We start from the raw sequence: 22,005 nt of genomic DNA on the forward strand, positions 1-22,005 counted from the left end.
CCATTCTTCTAATTATATATGCTTTTAGAAGATTTATTTATTTATTTTGGAGAGAGCACCAGTGGGGGGAAGGGCAGAGGGAGAGGGAGAGAGAGAAGCAGACTCCTGCTGAGCGTGGAGCCCGACACCGGGGCTCGATCCCAGGACCCCAAGATCATGAGCTGAGCCAAAACCAAGGTTCAGCCCCTTAACCTGACTGGGCCACCCAGGCTCCCACTTCTAATTTGACGTCATTTTTGTATTTAGGAAAATTCGATCATGTGATTTTTAAATGTACACAGGCCAGAAGAATACCACTAGATCACCTTAATAAAAGCAGTCACCCTGTCACACATCCCCTGGTTTTAGTTCACGGTTTTTTTAGTGATTTCCTTATTTGTTTATTAGCTTATTAACTGTTTCTCCCTTGAATATAAGATGGTAAGGGACCTGCAGCCTCAGGGTAAGACAGTGGCTGGCACACGGTTGGTACTAAAAATATTTGTAGAATATTAAATATTTGTTAATAATTCTTATTACATATTATATATTTTATCCCTGTGTTGTGATGTCCCCCAAACTCACCCTGTCATGCTATTAGTAGAAATACATCATACATACAACCTTTACTCAAAGCAAACAAACGATGGAAAAAGTTCTTTAAATAATCAGTTATTCCATATGTTCAAGTGAATATGTTTTATTAAATGCATACTAATATCTTTCTATAGTATGTGAGTATACATAATAAATTAAAATGTATATATTTATTAAATATAGATATAATACCAGAACATGATTATTTCAGATGAGAAATCAAAATAAACCCATTTGTAAGTATCTTTTGGTCACTCCAAATTGATATTGCTCATAAAAAAATACACGGATTTTCCCTGGGGAAAAAAATTAATTCCATAGCAATGTAGTTAAGGGACATGTTTTATTTCATAGCTTTCTGCAAGCAAAATTGCTTTGATACAAAATGAGTTCAATGATACAGGTGCTACTGTCCACTCAAGCAAAAGAAAACCTCACATTTATATGAATGCACTTTATAATTATATTCTTACAGTATAATAGGTCTAATATCCAGGACGCCTCTGGCCTCCTGGGAAGCCGCGGCCCGGAAATGCTGCCAGGTTCTCGGGCATTCCAGCACCGGCCAGTGCCTAGAGTAACTTGCTGTGAGTTCTCGGCCAGATACTGCTTTAAAGGACTGTGTGTGGACGTGCTGTCTGCCCTCCAGCTTTAAGTTTACATTTAAGTCATCTCAAAATATATCCCAGGTGTGTGTCTTTTGGCTTTTCGGAGTTTCGACAGAAGCAAGACGATGTCATGAGGTATCCGTACCATGAGCTGCGGCCGCAGCGCGGTGGCTGACGGAGCGGGGACTGACCTGCCGGCGCGGCCGTGGGCGCTAGCGCGCGCCACACGCTCCGGTGCAGACGTGGGGGCGCCGGGGCAACTGCTGCCTCCCCCCACATACGATGTGACTTGAACCCCAGAACAGCTGACACAAACTTATACAGAAAAAATAAGACAAATACACAAATAAGGCCATCTGCAGAATTTTAAACTCACTTCTTGCAATTATTTCACAATAATTTCTACATCATATTTTACATCTTTCAAACTTAAATAATAAATGCTCAAGGAAGGGCCGCGGCGGAACCGACTGCACTATCTCTTGGAGGACTTGTCCAATTTGCTGGCAGGTGATTTCCTCTGGGGCGTGGGGATTTTGGAAGGCTTGGCTGTGGACGGCCGAGAACCTGCTCGGGGGGTAGGCCTGTGCGTCTGGGGGGCAGTCTCCACGTCTGAGCACACGGACTGGATTTCCGAAATGTCAAAGTCTGATGCGTCACTGCCTCGGCGGCTGCTGGCCCTGCTTCCCGCTTTGCTTCCGGCTCGGCTTCCCGGTCGGCTGGGAGTCTTCTTGGGATCTGGGGAGAGAGCACAGGGCCGAACCACCCTTTATTAGTACTGGACCCCTGTGCAACACGGTCTCGGGTCCTAATGCCACCTTGAATCCCCACAATTTTCTTGTCATCTGTAGGCACTCGGCAGACACCTGTGGGCTCACGGCCGTTTTCCGTTCCACTAGAGAAGGTAGCCTCACTCGGGGTCCACGTAATACACAAAAAGCTAGGCTTACAAACTAAAGATACGTCTGGGCTGAGTCACTGAAAACAGGATTTCACTGACTACAAACAGGTACAAGGAGTAAACCTATAATTTAAGATGACGCTTTCCAAAGTTCAACGTGTGTGCCCAGGGCTGTGTGCAAACACGGGGAAACCCTTAGGTGTAAGTCTGGCCCAAGGATAAGTGAATCAAAGCACACAGGAATTTGAAAGAGAAGACCTGAAATTTGAAAGATGCCTCATGCAGGCTGAGCCCAGAACCCCAGGGCCGGGGTTCCCTGTTCTGAGAAGCAGCAGAAGCAGCAGGGGCGTCAGGCCCAGCACGGCTGGGTGTTTCCAACCACCCACAAGAGGGCCCCGGGCAACTTCTGAGCCGGCGGAAGGGCCCAGACCCTCCAGCGAGAAGGGGCAGGACACGGCTGTGGTGGGTCTCCTGCTCATCTTCCTTTGGTACTTTCCAAAAGTGGTTTTCCTGTCCCTTAGTCTCATGACTCATGTATCCCCTACCGCCACTGGAGGACTGGGGCGAGGTGTCATTTCGAAAGAATACGGCATCATCAATTCGCTCTCTGAGCCCCAGGGAAGAAGAGCAGGGGTCCCACCGCAAGAGGCCGTTAGAGACAGACCCGCGCCGCACTCACCAGCAAACTGTGTCCGGACTCTGGCCGCCGCGGTGGTTATCAAGCCGCTGTCGTCCCCAGAGTGGAAGCCTTTCCCTGATAAGTAGCCGGGCAGTCGAAGCTTGCTTCCTTGGATTGGGGTGCCCTGTATTTAATCAGCGAAAGGACGTTTCAAGAAACTGCTCCTGTTGCGTGACCGTCCGCTAACAGCACAGTACAGACGGTGGAAACCCGCTTCAGGAGAGGGAGCGGGAGCGGGAGCGGGGGGAAGCGTTTTCGATTAAGCGCCACATGGGGTTCTCACCGCTCGCTTTCCTAATTTCTTATTCTCTCCCTGAATTCAAAAGGAATTCATGTTGAAGAGAAAACATAAAAATAGAGATCCCCAAATGACAGCAAGGGGGGGGGAAGCAAATTAAACTGTGAGCACATTAGTATCTTCCAGGTTGTCGGTGAATATTACAGAGTTAGGAGAGTCCTGCCAGAAAAATGGGGAGCGCATGGTACAGAGAGAGGGCATGACTCCGAGAAGTTGTGCTTGGATATTCTGTTGCCTTCAAAGCTTTTAGGGAACCAGACAGAAATGAACAGACAGAATTAGAACAATAAGTAAATAATGCCCAAACAGTCATCTTTTAAACACACTTAGCTGCCAAAAACATGCAGTGGCATTTTCGAACTTGGTACCACGCCACTGTACCTACTTCCAATACCTTCTATGGCCTCTCCACACAGAACACGGAGGCGATGCTTAGGGAGAACTCTTCAAAAATTCTTATAGGAGTTCACAGAGAATGCCTGAAGCAATCATGACTATGAGATTTTATTATAAGTCTAAAATCACTGCATTTTTTCCAGATCATTACAACATTCTAAAAATTCTCCCAAAGTTAAAAAAATAAACAGAAAGAAGTATAAGGGGGGGCGCCTGAGTGGCTCAGTCATTAAGCATCTGCCTTCAGCTCAGGGCATGATCCCCGGTGTTCTGGGATCGAGCCCCACATCAGGCTCCTCCGCTATGAGCCTGCTTCTTCCTCTCCCACTCCCCCTGCTTGTGTTCCCTCTCTCTCTGGCTGTCTCTCTCTCTGTCAAATAAATAAAAATAAAATCTTAAAAAAAAAAAAAGAAAGAAGTATAAGGGATGCCATTTTGGCTCAATGAACTCACACGGAGCTGACTGGAGGAAAGGAATCTATACACATTATGTGTGTGGTTTTTTTTTTTAAATTGGTTTTTCCTTATTAGTTGTAAATGTTTAATAAAGTGTATGTAAGACCTTTTGATACTTCAGAGTTGCAACTTAATATAAATGTCATATTTGGAATTCTTTACATATGTACTCTACATATTTAAGGACGGCATTTATATGTGATTTGTACATACATAAAGCTTAAGTTTTCAAAATACTTTTCAAGCATGTCAGGATAATTAATCTTCACACTCACCTAATCACAGCTTTTTTATAAATGTGAAAGATGAGGGCCTGAGGAGGGCAGCAATTTGCCCCAGATCTGGCAACTCAGATCTAGTGAAACTCCTAACTTTAAAAGAATCTCAGCAATCCACGAAAAGAGCGAGGATCCCCAAATGATGAAACACATCCCTCAAGGTGGCAGAACATCATTGCCATGTGAGACCCAAATCGTTCTTCTCAGAAAGACCTGACTGTTCTTACTTTATTGTCGCAAACCCTACCTAGTTCTCTTACAGACCCCTCCACGGAAGTATACTATCGTTTTCTCTGTTTGGCTGTTTTGTCTATGAGGCTATTAGAAATGAAACATAATTTTATAGTAGTTAAAATAACACACTTAAACTCTAATCTGGGGGGGGTCTCCACTTTTCAAAAATCTGAAATAACACAGCAGCATAGTCCCCCAAATTTAAAACACACATGCCGCTTGAGGCTCCTTAAACCGTTCTCAGTTTTCATAGGGGAAGGGAAGGAAAAATAAAATAAGATGAAAACAGAGAGGGAGGCAAACCATGAGAGATCCTTAACTCTAGGAAACAAGCTGAGGGTTGCTGGAGGGGAGGGGGGCAGGGGGATGGGGTAACTGGGGGATGGACATTAAGGGGGGCACGTGATGGAATGAGCACTGGGTGTTATATAAGACTGATGAATCACTGACCTCTACCTCTGAAACTAATAATGCAGTATATGTTAATTAAATTGAATTAAAAAAAAAAACTTCTCAGTTTTTGCTACAACAGATCCGTCATAAGTTACAGACGTCTCTAGATAATGTATGATACTAACCCCTCCCACCCAAGGGAAGGGGTGGGCATGAGTGCTCAGGGAAGGAGGGAGAGCTGAAGAAGGGGTTGTTTCTGCCTCAATTCTACCACCACCAGCAAGGATCTTCCCATCATTTCCATCTGAGTCATGAGAGTAATAAAACGTTCTCTGCTTACCTCTTATTATTCATGTGAGGATTAAATAATAGGCTAGAAAGTATTTTTGAAAAGCATAAAGGACTTTCTTTCATAAAAGGGTCCTGGCCTTTAACATGAAATTCCCCCTTCATTTCCAGACAGGTTGTTGAGGGACATCCCCCCATTATTGTGATTCTAATCAAATATGTGATTATTTGGTATCTGTGTGTATCATTTTACAGAGAACTTTTTTTCAAATCTATTTGGTTGACTTTCAATTGAATGTAGATGATCTGATAAACGAACTAAGTTGGCAAATTTTATATGACCTAAATATCTTATCCCCATCAATCATGCCATGTTAGAAAGCAGAGCATACTCAAACAGTAATCATTAAAGTCTAATAAAGACACACACCTATTGAAAATGCCAGATAACTTCTTGCACATCTCAGCCCCAAACTGCCGTACCGATAACTAAAAGGCTTACGGCCTACCCACCCGGTGTTCTTGGGCAGAAATAAATGTAACAAACATTCGGGGGGACCGTGTTCATAAGGAACGCTCAATAAACATTCTTTTAATGTAAGTAATTTTCTCTTGCAAATGACAGTGCCTCTCACTCTCACCTAAAGGGGGATTACTGTATTTCTTGCCCAAATTATGGCTAGACGCATGAGCATACCAGGAGCTTTAAAAGAAACTGTACTTAGGTCTGAATATAATCTCCTGTGTGTCACTCTCCAAAGAGAGAAAACTCAAATTAAGTATGAGAAAGAGACTAAAAGAACACCAAACAAACAAACACCAAAGGAGGTGCGCGGAGCCTGTAAGCGTGACTACGCTTAGCTTCACCACTCACAGAGCGACGACCTGTCTGTTCCATGAACCCCTTACTCTGGTGTCTTTCCAGAAATGCTGAGTTGACACCTGTCTTACGGAAGTCTGTAAGAAGACGTAGTACTGTCACATGTGCATGTGTTAAGGGAGAGGTAAAGCAATGTTAGTGCGTGACAGTTTCAACGGAAGAAGACTGTTAGACCAGGATCCGGGGCCTTACGGTACCTCGGCAGACGGCACGGAAAAGTCTGCGCACTCTGCTGGTTTACAAGGAGTTGACATTTTGCTGTTTGTCAACCACGGTTTACCATAATTGCGTGTTAGAGGATGGAGAATCTGCATGGAACAACGGCAAATCAAATGTAAAGGACAGCAGATAACAAACCACAGAAAGAGATATTCATAGCCAAGAGTAACGTTTCACGGTAAGAATGATAATTAAAAATAAATGGAAAGACTTGATGGCAAATCATATACACCAAATAAATAAATAAAGCTTTATTTAAAAAGGAAAAAAACACCACTCGGAAAGGTAACTAACGCTCCTAAGTAGATAGTCTCCATATGGGCCACAGGGCAAAAACGTGTGTATGTGTGTGTATGTATACACACACACACACACACACACACACACACACAGAGACATATTTAAACCCTTCATTTGTCATATTGTGAGAAGGGATATGCATGGACAAGACTGGCCACACAAATTCTAGGGTCCTAAAACATTCAAAAGTATACTCGAGACAGCGGTTGCACGGGACAAGGACACCACTTCCTACGCGAGTCCTACCTTGGGTGTGCTGGTGGCGGGGACCTGTGGAGAGGCTGCCTGGCCCGCCTGACTGGAGACAGAAGTGGATCGGTTGGGTGACGCTCCTCGTGATGAAGGCCGTGATCTTCGGCCCCGGGGTCGGAAGGCAGCCATACCCTGACTGGCACCATCTGCTAAAATGAACTTCTCCCGAAGCTCCATGTTTGTCCTTCCTTTAGCTGGATTGTGACACACACAGCAAGGCACGCGGACAGAAGAGGAGGGAAAAAAAAAAGAGGCGCTCAATCCTTTGCGGGAAAAACCACCACCTGGCACCACAGACCATGTTGAGGAGTTCGAGAACAGCTTTTTGCCATGCCAACTCCAACGCAGCATAACAAAAAGTTAAATGCATTCCTTTACAATGCATTCCTTTTGGATACAAGTAAGTTCGGGGAAGGAAAAAAAAAAAGTGTGTTTATTCTAACACTAGACACCAGCAAGAATAACCACTATTAAAGAAAGAGTCAGCATGAAAATGGAAAGCTCATGCTAAAATACTGTTAATCCACCAGCTACTGATGCCCACATGGTCCATCACCCCTTCCCCACACCGAGCACACAAGCCAGTGAGGCAGGGACTGCGGCTTTTGCATGTACCTCTGAGGTAAGGAGAGTGCCAGTATTTTCACACTGGAATTAGTCAAACGATAGGATTACACAGAATGAGAGATGGCTTGTTAATCGTGACGACAACATATAAACTCTCGGGTTTTTCACTTAAATGAGGCAACCGGTATTTTTGTTTTATGCCTTGAAAAACTCGGTTTAACCGACATGCAAGAACGAACACCAGACCCAAGGATATGAGGTCATCAGTGATGCAACGCTCACACAAACACATATGCACATGGAGAACACTCCACAAGAACCCGATGAGCAGCGTGTTAGCATGTGTCTGCTCACTGACAGAGCACCGACGTGTGCGACACACCCGAAGGGTGCCAGCGTTTCAGAATTTAAATTTGGAAGCACCAGCTCAGTTGGATATGAGTTAAGCCATACGCGATGGATGAAGCGTGTTATCTTAAAACAAATGATTAAAGCAAGAATGTAAAAGTAGGAAAGAGAAAAGGCAAGAGGGGAGAGGCAAAGAGAGGGGTTGCCAACCTATAGTAGGCTGAGTAGTAGTAATTGAAGAGTTTGATTCCGAACGTAACATTTTACTCCCATGATGATGAACTAGAAAAAATGACACAGGATACCAATCACATTAAAGAATACTGTTAGCAAGAGAAGAAACAAAGTACAGTTGTTGAATATGCAAAGGGTGCCCAGATCCGGCTTTCAGCACACATTCGAGAAGAAAAGTTGCATCGGGGAAAGAAGCACTCAAAGATTTGACCCACTCAGAAAAACGTTTTTGGAAGACTTGGCCACAGTCACGCTAACCTTTCTAAGCAACTCAACGGGACACTACACCTTCGAATTGCTTCGTCTCGTAAGCGGAACTCCGTTACTTGAGGTTGCATTATTTTCAAAATATTAAAAAAGGGGGTCTTTGTGATTTTACCCCTTTGGTGGGTACATCTTTGACCTGCAGAGAGCAGAGCTCTCTCTCCCGGGCGCCCTGAGCAGGGTGGCCTGCTGACCGCACAGGAACTCACCCTGACATACCTGAACGGTCGGAGGCCCACAATGAATTAACAGAGGCTGAGGAAGACCCCCAGCCTCTACTTGGTAGTCGAAATAGTATCAGCATGGACATTTGCTGTTGTTTGTTTAAGAGGATTGAAATGAGCTCGCCGATTAAAGAAAATCACAAAAATGTTATTGCTTGTTTGTTTTTTTTTTCCAAAGAAAAATGGGCCAACGAAGTAAACTGGACCTAACTAGACAAATGCCATCAAATGACCACTTGTAAGGTCAATCAATTAAGAATTTCACAATTGACTGGAGGACCTGAAAAATAACAAAAACTGAGAGATAATCAAGGACTCTCTGGCTGGTAGGTATGGAGTGAGCTACAGTATCATATATTTATATTTTCAACGTGCTCATCGATAGCTTCTAAGTAAGAGTCAAGTTGGCAGTTGATGATTATTCTCAAAACTTTTAGGTATTACTTTCCTTACCTACCCCAATTTTAAAAACTTTCACTTTTAAACTTTTACTGTCCAGCACTGTTTGTCTCCTTCACCTCAATCTCCTTTCACTTTACTTTTGCTATGTAATGACAGATGAAATCCCTTCCCTAGTTGGCGTAATTACGCATTTCGAAAATTGCAGATGGGAGCATCTCCTTAAAAAAATCTATTCTAGTATTTCCTGCCTATCAGTCTCCTATTTATCCAGAAGATGTAAGGAAAAAAATGAGAAGAACGTGGTTTACATGACTGCCACAAGTTCTTTGGGAACTTTAGGCTGACAGAGACCAATGTGAAACATTCATTTTTGTAATAAATGACCAAAATTACACCCAGCATGTTTTTGATGCTGGAAAATAGTACAAAATTGATATACTTCCATGGTGTTATTATCTTGACATAGCATCTCCTTACCCCTGCAAGGATCATTTTTCACTAAGAACTCATCAAGTGCCATCCATCCACCTCCGACACGAACCATGACGGTACTTCGTAGGATACGAACGAGCCGCAGTTGCTGGGAGTCTCCAAACTGTGAAGATGAAGGAAGAGAGAACCTCTAATTGTCAACAGCAAGGCTACACTGAAGGATGATGTGCAATCTGCAGGAGCTCAAGCAACCAACTTAAATTTCTTGCTTAGTTCACAGCGATTAGTAAAATCTCAGAAAAGGGGGTTTGAGATGATCTGCGTTAGACTGCTGCATGCTGATTTAGCCCAAAGGAAACAGTTTGGAAAAAGCTAACAAAGGTTATCAAGTATAATACTGAAGCTTTGTTCAAGAAATGGTTTTTCTTTATGACAGAAACAACATTAGTAAGGCAGTAATGGAAAAATGTTTCTAGAAGTCAAACACAGACATGAAAATAAGCACTGGCCCACTAGCCCAGGGCTTATACAAAATAAGTTTCTACACAAAATCTAATAAATTCTAATTTTTCTTTATTAAAACTTCCTCTTCTACTCAAACTGTTTTCCACTGAAATCTGTGAGAGAAATCTCCATAAACTCGTTTCGTTTTCTCTAAGAGCAGTTGTGACTTAGAGAGATGAAGTAGGAAATGAACATGATCAACAAAAATTTGACAGTCAACTAAAATTTCTGCATCACTTATGATCTGGTAGACCAATTTGTTAAAGGCTGGATTCATGTGCCACTTTGGATTACTGTAATACTGGAACAGCCAGTGACACATTATTAATGGTACAGCTTTCAAATCTAAAAGGCTTTCTCTTAAAGCTGTTTGTACCATAATTACCGACACTAATAAGCAGTCGTGTTCTTACCCTTTCAATGGTTCTCCAATCTCTCTGATATCTACAAATTCTGCAAGTCTTGAATAAATGTCTAGGCTACACAGTTTCTGATTGTAAGATTTTGAAAGCCCATGAGAAATAACTTTATACTTTCAAATCATTTCTAATAGGCTCGCGTTCAGCTTGTAAAAATCACCAAACCAAATTTCATGGTTGCCAACCCAGCAGACACCACAGCAAAATGAACAGTCAAGTAAACATAAATAAAGCTTCTTTTAAAGGCAGGCAGGATACGATTGTGACTTTGACTATTTGTCTGGGCTCATCATGGGTAAACAGAAAGCTTTGATTTAAGTAGAAACAATCTGCCACTTTGCAATATGCTTTAACACTGAGTTTCAGGAAAGGAACCCTAGAACAAAGCCAACCGTTCAAGACCCTGAAACTCAAAAGGACCTGGAAAGCATGTAAAATGCACCAGCAGGAACTCATGCGCTTTATATCAACCCTTTTTATATTGTTATTTCTAAGTCCATTTTCAAGCCCTGAGATTTAAAAACTTTCCTATTAATTGAATCGGTTCCTGAAATGTAAATTAAAGTTTAAAAATCAAAATACATATTTGTTTTGTTAGAAAAAAATCGGTGCTGCTAATAAGCAAAGGAAAAGGAAGGGATTTAAAGAAAATTACCCTTAAGAAACCAGATAATTAGACCAGATACTTTCAGTCCAAGATTATGTTCAAAGCACAAATTTTAAGGAAATGATGTTAGGATTTTATAGAGATATTTCAATTCTAACAAATATGATTTAAGTTTTTATTTTGAGAGGATATTCTCCAGACAACCTAACATCGCCTTCAGAATTTTCCTAATTTTCCTAACAGCTAAATTGTGAGACAAGAAAAAAATAGACTAATGCTTGCTCTTAGTGTTTTCAGTGAATAAAACCTTTTTAAAGTGAGCATTTTTCTCACCCTTTCCACAAATAAAAAATACTACCCCAATTGTTGACTCAGAAAATAATAAGAAGTGAGTAGAAAAGTAACTTTTTATATAACTAATGCCAAGTCTTAAAGACATCTATGTAAAGGAGCTGAAAATTTCTATTTGAAAAAATTATGTGCTTGCAATGAATGGGGATAATAGGGAATTTGAAACATAAGGGGTAATATGGCTTAAAAACTGAGCAGCAGAGTATATCTAACATGATATGGTCAGGTATTTTAATAGTACAGTTCTTTCCAAAAGCATACAGTGAAAAACTCTTCTCCTTTGTTTAAGTCAAAACACGATTTTCTTTATCTTTAGTTCTAAAAATTGTGATCATGACACAGGGCCACTGGAGTTTATACTGACTTCACTGTGAAGTCAAAATCGGATAAAGTGTGATTTTAAGACTTCATGGAAGTTATAAGAGATACAGTTCCTCAAAAGAGATGATACCAGTTAAGACCTCCAGACTTAAAATTTCTACTCAGAAGATGCAAAGCTGTTGGGGTGCCTGGGTAGCGCAGTCGTTGGGCATCTGCCTTCGACTCAGGGCGTGATCCCGGCGTTATGGGATCGAGCCCCACATCAGGCTCCTCCGCTGGAAGCCTGCTTCTTCCTCTCCCACTCCCCCTGCTTGTGTTCCCTCTCTCGCTGGCTGTCTCTGTCAAATAAATAAATAAAATCTTTAAAAAAAAAAAAAAAAAAAGAAGATGCAAAGCTCTGAATCAGTGATTTAGGACAAATGAGACAATTGCTGCTTTGGAGAGAACACATTACTTGTGGCTGCGTGCCAGGGAGACTTCTCACTACTCTTCCTACTTCGCTGCCCAGTGTGGATCCTTCTCTAGCTACTGTCGACCATATGCCCTCAACATTTAATGTTTTTTGACTCAATAGTTAAACACAGCACAGAGACGTGTGCAGAATCAAATCTGTGTTCCAGTAAGTATTTGCATAAAACATAGGCTAGAAGTATTATTATAAACTGGAATTAAAAATTGCATTTTTAACACTGTGACCAGTCAAGCTACAATTTATTATCTGGTTTGCTTAAAAGTAATCTCCTCATTTGAGACACACGGCAAAAAGGAATCCTGGATCAAGGACCCTTATAGCGTTTACAGAAACACCACGCCAACCAACAATGTAGTAGCTAGGGCAACAGCATGGGAAAGATTGGCCATGGCAAGCTTTAATGACTATGAATTAAAGTTAAAAAAAAAAAATCATTGGGAACTTGAGAATACATTCCACTGGTTTATACCTGATTTCCCAGGAAGAACTGATAAAAAAAAAAAAATGAAAAATGGAAGAAAGACACAATTAGTTCAATAGGAAACTTTCTATATGACTCTAGAACACACACATACAATCTGTCACACTCTGGGCTCCTGGATATAGTATCTAGTTTAGAGATGTGCAGGTACCCACTTGTCCAAACTCCAAACCATACAATCAGAAAATTTTCTATAGAAGTTTTTTGTTTTTTTTTTAAATCTTTGGGTTTCAAATTTAGGTTAGAAATTCAAATATGTCGATGAATATTTCTCGATATGCAAATATAAAAACTAAAATCAAAAAGAAATTTCGCTTCTAAGTAACATACTGTGTATTAGGGAAACTCAGCACATTTCGTGTCTAGCTACTACATGTGAGAGATATTCCAAAAAAGAGAAAAAAAAGAGGAGTGACAAAGTCACACTGGTGTTCAAATAATTGTTTTGAAGAAGGTGAACTGAGCTTTTGAGATTTTGAATAAAAGGAAAAATAACTATACAAGTAGAAAACATTGCCTCTTTTTCGTATTTCTAAAAACGATTCAACATTTTTAACTTCGTGGTTCTGGCCTGGAATAGCTTTGTGATCAGAAATCTGAAAACTTACCTGTAATCGTAATAAAATACATTATAAAGTCACAGGAAGCAACCTGAGTATGTAGCATGTGTTTTCCTCCTCAAAGTGAAGCGCGTGTCAAAGATACGTCCTAATTTACAAAATTCAAGCTATCTCTGTATAATTTAAAATGGTGAAAGTTGGAATTTCATATACCATTCTATTGTGATGTAAGGCAAAAAAATAAGTAATTAGCATTCTTGGAAAGCAACGCAGTTCAAATTGTATACAAATTTCCATCTTTATCCTTCAAGAGAACTAAATAGTTAATTTTTAAAAACTCACCCTGTATTTGTTATCTCCAATCTGTTCAACTTGAAATCGTTTTGCACATTTACACTTCGCCACCTGCCTTGTCACCTGCCAAAAACAATGATGAAATGTCCACTTTAATGTTAACATTACATCGCGGAGTCCGGAGAAACCTCGACACAACAACTCAAGGTGGAAGTACATAAAACAGAACGGCGGCATGAATCTGTGCGTGGTACCCCGGCAGCGCGCGCCGCTGCTGTTGCAGGGGGTGGGGATGTGGAGTACCTCATCTTCGATTTTGTCAGCGTCGGTGACGGGTTTATACGCATCTTTATTTGGGTGCAGGGCTGCTACAAATTCATAGTAGTCAATGTATCCGTCGCCGTCTCGGTCAAAGATGTCTGCCACTGCACTCATCTCCAGGCGGCTGGTTGGAAACTCTAGAATTTCCAAAATAATAGTAAGTATGATTACTGAGGTATAACCGAAAAACAAAACCGTAAGATACTGAAAAGTGTACATCGTGATGATCTGATCCTTGTACGTGTTGTGAAAGGAGTCCTTCCACCAAGTTAATTAACACACCCACCACCTCACATATTTATCTTTTTGTTTTTTCTCATTATTTAAGTTCCACTCGGAAGATTCAACTACACAATAAGTGTTGTCAACTGTAGCCATCATGTTATACTCCAGATCCTCAGACCTTACTCATCATACAGCTTAAAGTTTATACCCTTTTACCAGGCTCTCCCTATCCCCCCCCCACCTCCCAGCCCCTGGCAACCCCTTTCCTACTCTCTGTGAGTTTAACTCTGTATGTAGATTCCACGTATAAATGATAATTAAGATACTCTCAGAATAAGCCATACTATATTCCCAGCCAAAGTTTTTAAGACTCGTGATTTATAGTAACATTTTACAAAAAGATTTAATCTTAAAAAAAAAAGTTAAGTAGTATAACTTGCTAATTCTGCCTCAACTGTATTATTTTTATCTTAACGTAGCCAGCTAAATTATCAGGGTCATCAAATATATGAAAATCCTTTTAAAAGCTGATTTTATATCATAACAAACGAAACCACTACATATGGGGCCTACATCTTTAATTACTACCAGGGTGAATCATTTGAAATTGCTGTATTTCTAGGTTGAAAACTTTAAAATTAGCAAATTTCATATGGTTCAACTACTGCTGTACTTAAGAAATAGACGAATTTTATATATATATATGAAATCATATCATATATACACTCATATGATTATATTAAATTTACTTTAAGAATTCCTTCCAGTAACATCTGCCAGAGAAATCACGTCCATGTGACTCAACCATCAAAGAAGGTGACACATACCTTAAGAATCTTTACAGAGGTCTCATTTCCCACTGACAATGATCAGACGTCAATTAGAATAAAAAAGGGAAGAGACTGACTTGAATTTCGGGATTTCCCATTATATGGCAGACAACACAATCTAAGAATCCACTGTTATGAACTTTACTCATACTAATGAGGACACGGCTAGAGTGGAGCAAGGCATGTACTAATTGCGGGGACACGAGTATGACGTATGCCTGACTCCAAAACCACGTGTTTCACCAAGGACACGTCACTGAGGGCAGTGACTTCATAGCCAAGTTTAAAGGCGATGCTTTATTGGTAACACAAGTTTAAACTGTGCTTATTTTCTTTAAAAATGACATCATTTATAGTCACCGCTCTTGGGACTTACTTGAGGAAAGAATTCCATCAATGAATTCTTGTCGGGTTATTTTCCCATCCTGATCTTTATCGATTCTCCTGAAGAAGTCCATCACTCGGGATTTCTTATGATTCATCCACCTCATGTATTTTTTGCGCCAGATATCAAAATCGAAGTTAGCGAACTCCCTCAGCTGGAAAGGACAACACGTAGTGTGGTTCATATGGTGCTCAAGTGATACCTCATACTTTATGAATAAAGTTACTTGTAATGACCTGCCAGATCATGGACAGGTCTGAGTTCAAAAGAAGGGGCTGATCTTGCAAAGGGAGTACAGGAACATCTTTCCTGTAATTTCACTTCTGTCACTGGTTTTTCTTTTTCAAATAAAAGAAACAAATACAGCTCCGCAAGAAGTCAAACGGAAAATTTCTGATAGCGTTAATGTAACAAAGGTGGGCGGCCCCAAAGGAACACTACCGGTAAGCTCTACGCCCACCGACAGCAGGCCCAGCCCAGCAGCACTTACTACCTCTGCTCTCTCTCTGCTGTTTGCCATTCTACCTTCTCTAGGCTTCTAAAAGTTTCCCAGTATCAGAATCTGAAACTCTAAATCTCAGACCACAGTATATACATATAATGAAAATACCTGAGTTATTGATGGTTCTATTTCCCAGGTAATACCAAGCAAACATACGTCAAGCTGTATCTTCTTCTACGGAGGCAGCTTCTGATTATGTTAAAACATACTATTGAACAACATGGGTTTGAAATGTGTGGGTCCACTTCCATGCAGGTTTTTTACAAAATAAAGATGTATTTTCTCTTCCTTATGATTTTCTTAATAACATTTCCTTTTCTCTAGGTTACTTTATTATAAGAATACAGCATATAACATACAACTTTGTTAATTGCTTATTATAGGTAAGGCGATAAGGCTTCTGGTCAAGAGCAGCTATTAGAGCAGTTCAGTTTGGGGAGAGTCAAAAGTTATATGTGGATTTTTGACTATGCAGTGTGTGCATGTGTGGGGGGAGGGTGCTGGCGTCCCCAACCCCCATGTGGTTCAAGGGTCAACCGTAGTTTCTTACTTAATCGATTCCCTAAACCCACATCCCATTTATCAGGGGTGCTGAATATAGGAGTTTTCTAACCTCCTCCAGTCTGTCCAAGGCGTCATTAAGCTTCCTCCTCCTTTCCAACGCAAGGAGCCAAACTTGCTGCCATTTGCTCACCAATAAGTTGACCCTGGGATTCTTGGTTTCAATTTGTGTCTGGGATCCAGAGGGATATAAGCTTGATGCTGGAAAGCGCTTTCCTATTAAAATACAACTTTAGTTAGGAGGGAGTTTACAGGGTTCTGAAATATGTTAAGGGTTAGCCTTTATTGTTCCTAGCTAAGACTGAATCAACTTTTTTAGAAATAACTTATTTCGATGATGCATAATGTACAAGTCCAAACCTGTTTTACTTACCAAGGATCACATACTTTTTTCATACGATACAGAGAAACATATCCTGACAGGGTCATTTAAATACCAGAAAGCTCTCTTTACAAAACTAGGTCTAAGACATTTTCCAGCTTAAAATCCATGCCATTTCAATGACAACGAAGTACCTTGTGATCCTCTTTTTGTTAAGGAATGACAAAAGAAATCTCCCAGGGCAGTGAGACTTATCTTAGAATCAGCTACACAAACCCAGCTGCCCTTCTTAGAAGAGAAGGCTGGAAGGAGGGCAGGTGAGGGCAGGAGACACTGGCCATTTGAGTCACAGCAAGACACTTCACAAATTCTGACCAAATATGGACATGTGTGTAGGACCCCAGCTTTCATCCAAGTCCATTTTCCACAGAGATGCCATGTTTCCTGTGCATAGTCTCATACCCCAATTTACTGCCTTCCTAACATTTTCTCCCTCTTTTCTGGTTATTTTTCACAAGTTTCTATAACATCACAGAACAATTGTCTTAATGCATTTTCCTCATCTAACTAAATGATTGAATGTGACCTAGAAAAACTACTGGCCTAAAGTCATATCGGAACTGAGTGTCCAAGCTGGGATTTGCCCAGAGTTCCTAACTCCCATGAGGCTATACAGAAATACTAGTAGCTAATATTTATTGAGGATTTAACTACATGCCAGGAGGTATGCTAAGCACTTCATACACATTAGCTCATTTAATCCTCACCAGAATCCAATGAGGTTATAATTATCCCCTTTATAGATGTGTAAATTGAGGCTCAGAGAGAGTTTAAGTAACTTGTCCCAGGTTATATTTCCCAACTGGTAAGGAGTCTGTCTCCAGAGTTCTTAACCACTGTGTTACCTTGCCCCCTTAGCAATACAGCAACTTTACAAGAGATCTGAAACCATTTTTTTTTTTTTAAATTAAGGCACCATTCAGAAATATATCAAATTACCACTATTCAGATATAAATTGTGCTTCTTTTAAATCTTCTCCAAGCCAACTATTACTGTTTTTAATGTCATTTTGTGACATTATTTCATGGAGTCAAGGTAGCCTGAGAAGTAAATAGGGTCTGAAGTTATACGAACATGGGCAAAATCTATTGGACTGCTGGTCACTAATGAACAGTTAGGTCATGAATTTTATCCAGGTCATGGTCATTTCTGTTATATCCCACTGTAAGGTTATTTATATAATAGAAGCAAAAGGGAATGATAGTTTCTGTTCTTGTTGCAAATTTTTTCCAGTTTCTTCTAGCTAATCTAAAAGATATCTTTCAAGCAAATAAAATCACATAGAGAGACTTGGATATACCTTTTTCCTTATTTTTGAACAAGCTGCTACAATATTTGAGCCCACGTATTCTTTCAAGGAAACCTTTTATGATAGAGAGAGCTCTGAAATTTCAAATGACAACTCAAAACTAACTTCCTTGGCTTTAGTTATGTTCATTTTAAAGAAATTGGCCACTGCTTACTTCCTGCTCGCCCCTTATCCAGGACCGGAATATGGGACTGTAATGAGGAAGGATCAGCTGCTCTCCTCTTATAGGTCTTCGTAACTTTGTCTACATCAGGTTGTTTTCTGGTCATTTCCTCCATGAAGTTCTGAAACGTCAATGTCAATTAAATATAAGTACACCAGAGAAAACTATCTTTAGAAATGAACTAAAAACAAAGGATAAAAGGACCATGCTATAATTTCTGAAATTCATCCTGAAAAAAAGGCATAAACCAACATGTTGTATCTTTAGAGGGAAAAAATGTAAGCCACCATAACATAGCATTGACTCATATCTGAAGAATATAAAATGTTATACCTGGTATAAGTAATTCAAAGTACTGTAACCGTAATTTGTTTTGAAGTTTGAAGACCACACATGGGAGCAGCTGTATAATTGATATAACCTATCTCTGTATCAACCAGGATCTTTGAGAGCTTCCAAGCTCTTCCTGAAGAATCTTAAAGTGAGCGTTTATCTGCAAAGCAACTAGTTACCTGGGCTGGTCCTTAGGACTTCTCTGCAGCACATTTCACTTACGTATTTGGAATGCTTAAGACGGCTCTGATTTACAGTGACATACAGCATCCACGTTAAATGTGGATATATTTTAAATATTCCTCTCGATACATACGCTATGCCAAGGGAGATAAAAGTTATTCAGGCTAAAGTTCCCATTTAAGAGGTTTGGTTATCTTGCCACATTTTGGCTTATTATTACTGCTGACTTAGATATCCCTCTCTCTGGAATATGTAGCAAAGACAGAGACTATGGTGAATAGGGATGGAAAAAAGAGGACGGGAATAAAAGTGAAGAGTGGAGAAACACATTTCTGGAATATCTGTCACACCGGAGAACTCTGATCACAGAGAACATGGCATGAGGCACTTCAGGGCCATTATGGACATCAATGGCTCAGACCTTTATTAAAATAAAACAGCAATGTTAGCTGCTTAGTCAACTAAGCTGACATTTAATGTTTCCCTTTGTCAATGTGTATCAAACAAAGTAACAAGCAAACAAATAAATCAGAGTTTAAAACAGGTAGGATAGAGAAGTCATTGTTTTGAGCAAGACAATGCGCTCCCTTGTAGACAGGATGTATCTGAAATACTGACGGTCATCGTGGGAGAAGCGCGGCAGCGGGGAGTAGAGTATGCAAGCATGGAGCAGTAAAACACAGGAGGGCGAGATCGCCAAAAGACACAGCAGAAGGACAGGACGGAGCGGAGGATAAACGCAAGACGGACTTGAGTGTTTGACGGCGTGACGGTAAGAAGCACAAAGCAATCTTTTGAGAAGTGTGGCAGTGAAACAAAAACAGTATCCGAGAAGACAGGGTTAGGATGATACTTAGTTTACCTGGTGTTCTGCGATGAGGGCTTTCACCTCTTCGATTTCCTGGGGGATGACTTCTTTGTCCCTGTCACTAAGTGTTGTTTCGGCCCACTGCAACCAAGCCAGCAACGCCTCCAACAATTCCTGTTTCGCAATGAGGCCAGCCAGAGCACTTGCTAATCTCTGTTGATGCTGCTTCGCCCAGGCCAGCACCTGTTGGGGAAACAAACGGCTCTGAATTTCATCCATCTTAGTTAATAATTTAATTGATGTAAAAATACACAATGTTTAAATGTAAATTCGGATCATCGTGGGCCTGGGATCGTAACACTTCCAGTCTTTCTAGATCCCATCAGTGGTACCGAGACCCAGCTTGCAGAGGACACGAGAGCCCCCGCTGATGTTTGCCCCCTTATTTAGAGATTGGGTGTCAAACACCCAGGCTTCCTTTAGATTTCTGAGTTCAAATATGCATTCTCTGAGGGCTCAAGAATGCTTATTGCGTGTAGCACTGAGTGGAAATAAAAATAGCTAAAATCTTAAAATACAGAACTCAGTTCATGTATGCAATCCATTCCCCAAGCATATACTCCTCTGAAGTACAATTCGGGTGCTGGATTATTCGACAAAGACAACGTGGAAGCGGGACAAAAAGTCATGCAGAGAACCAAATATTTGCCTTTTCATGCTTCAGGGACATAGCTGCAAAACTGCTTTACTTTTTGAATAAAAGTGGACTGCAGAGACAGGTAATGCACACAGAAAGGTATTTTAAAGAGCATTTTTCTTTGCAGAGGCCTCCTGTTCCCACGATCATAAATGTACCTCAATTGCTGAAGTCTCTTTACCCCCAATTCTCAAAGCCGTTGCTGCTCTAATGATGACCCGAGATCCACTGACCTCCTCAAACCTGGCCCGGATGATGGTTATCCAGTGCTTAATGGTGGTGATGGAGTCGGGGTGGCAGATGGCCAACATGGCGTCTCCCATACTGGTAGCTTTATTCAGCGCGGCTCGTTTTTCTTCCAGTCTCTTCATGAATTCCTACAGCAGAAGCAAAGATTTCGATTAGCTGCTGGCACTGGCTGAAAACAAAACTCCAGTGACGTGCAGGTGACTGTCAGAGTTAAGCAAATAAATGAGAACTTCAACTGGTGTATTCACAGCTGGGAATAATTCACTAATTGGGGAATTAAGAGAGGAGAAGGGAAAAATGGGAAATGAAATACTTTCCAGCATGTATTTCTAAGTACATGTGTTGGATAACATCTCATGCTTTACAAAACATGTCATACAAAGAAAACACTCCTCCAGATCTGGATATCTTGTAAGTACATTAATGGAGGATAGGACTAGGAGAGAAAGTACTACCAGAGACAAAAATAATATTGATTGAAAAAAAAATGTCCAAAAAATAAGACTAGGAGGTTGTAGATTTTTAAAATAGCATGAACTGTGTGCCAGGAATGATAGGAACATGTACCAAAAAGGAAGAGAGAAGGCTGGGCAAGGAGCTATAAATGTTTGGGGTGAGGGAGAGAGGGCCCAAATGTCCAGAAGGAAAGAGTCGGGGAGAGCGTGAAGGGGGTGGGCCTGACAGCCAGCCGGCATGAGAAGCCTCGCTTTCAAAAGCCAGAAACAGCCACTCCCTACTCTGGTGGGATGAATAAGCCTTGACGGGCTTCAGAATGCTTTCGAATCAACCTTTTTGCAAATGTCTCACACACTTAACTCTGCTTTCTACCATCAGAACTATATCCATAGAAACACGAATCACAAAACTCTGAAAGTGTGGCTATAAATGAGGACCTCTGCCTTAAAAAATGGCCGCATGCTTCCAAAACCTCACAGTGAATTTCAAGCATCCACCAGCACCCCAATCTGGACCCCAGCACTAAGAAGGATTCCTTAGTCACACTGACAAGGCCTGCAGAGGCTGCAAACACAGCTGACACTCCGTACGAGTCATGCCGTGCGATCATCTGAGAATGGAAGCGTTTCCTATGATGTCTATTGACCTTCTGTTTTCAGGCTCTGTGAAGCAGTTCCATCATGTACCCCCTTCTCCGGCCTGTTGCTCTTTCCATGCACGCCTACGGGACGTTAAGGTCCACAAGATCAGAAGACTGTGTCTCATTCAGTGTTGTGTCTTTGCGACTCAATAAATGCTTTTTACCTTCCATTTACACACTTTTCCTGCTGTCGTGTCAAGGTTCGATTCACAATATACTCCACTAACATGACCTACTTTTTAAATATCATCACCTACCTTTTTTTTGAAGATTTTTAAAAAATTTATTTATTGGACAGAGAGAGACACAGCGAGAGAAAGAACACCAGCAGGGGGAGTGGGAGAGGGAGAAGCAGGCTTCCCCCTGAGCAGGGAGCCTGATGCGGGGCTCGATCCCAGGACCCTGGGATCACACCCTGAGCCAAAGGCAGACGCTTAACGGCTGAGCCACCCAGGCGCCCCTATCATCACCTACTTTTAAAAGTATTTTAATTTCCCCCAGTATAGATCTGCTTAACTGGAAGAAAAAAAAAAAAACTTTCCTAGGAAGAGAAAACCAGAGGTCAACAACAGTTGTGCTTTCCCAAGGAAAGGTGACCTGACTTTTAATCACCCCTAACCTAGCAGCGCCAAAGTCCTGCTCAAAATGCCATGGGCTGGACGATTAACTCCCTACTTGCATTCTGTGTTGACGTGGGAAAGCTTGCAATTTTTAGAAAGTGGA

The 22,005-nt window shown here is 41.1% G+C and overlaps 1 protein-coding gene across 28 annotated transcripts in view; it reads right to left on the reverse strand.

The window, feature by feature from the left end:
- Positions 1–900: 900 nt before the first annotated feature.
- Positions 901–22,005, reverse strand: part of LOC113261161 (dystonin) — a 453,463-nt gene continuing 432,358 nt past the window's right edge. For 16 of the 28 annotated variants that reach the window (XM_026507164.4, XM_044387135.3, XM_057303997.1 and 13 more), the window contains 14 exons: positions 20,171–20,314; positions 19,295–19,483; positions 17,908–18,037; positions 16,114–16,277; positions 14,990–15,152; positions 13,541–13,695; positions 13,286–13,360; positions 12,372–12,389; positions 9,274–9,391; positions 7,883–7,954; positions 6,752–6,951; positions 6,184–6,294; positions 2,765–2,888; positions 901–1,922 (listed from right to left, as the gene is read on the reverse strand). In XM_026507164.4, coding sequence (XP_026362949.3) covers positions 1,660–1,922; positions 2,765–2,888; positions 6,184–6,294; positions 6,752–6,951; positions 7,883–7,954; positions 9,274–9,391; positions 12,372–12,389; positions 13,286–13,360; positions 13,541–13,695; positions 14,990–15,152; positions 16,114–16,277; positions 17,908–18,037; positions 19,295–19,483; positions 20,171–20,314 — 1,926 coding nt within the window. In that variant the 3' untranslated portion in view covers positions 901–1,659. The remainder of the gene's footprint in view (positions 1,923–2,764; positions 2,889–6,183; positions 6,295–6,751; positions 6,952–7,882; positions 7,955–9,273; positions 9,392–12,371; positions 12,390–13,285; positions 13,361–13,540; positions 13,696–14,989; positions 15,153–16,113; positions 16,278–17,907; positions 18,038–19,294; positions 19,484–20,170; positions 20,315–22,005) is intronic. The other 12 variants (XM_026507181.4, XM_044387138.3, XM_057304001.1 and 9 more) reach the window with 4 other exon arrangements.

The sequence above is a fragment of the Ursus arctos genome, unplaced genomic scaffold (genome assembly GCF_023065955.2).
Source record: "Ursus arctos isolate Adak ecotype North America unplaced genomic scaffold, UrsArc2.0 scaffold_29, whole genome shotgun sequence".
Taxonomy (NCBI): Eukaryota; Metazoa; Chordata; class Mammalia; order Carnivora; family Ursidae; genus Ursus; species Ursus arctos.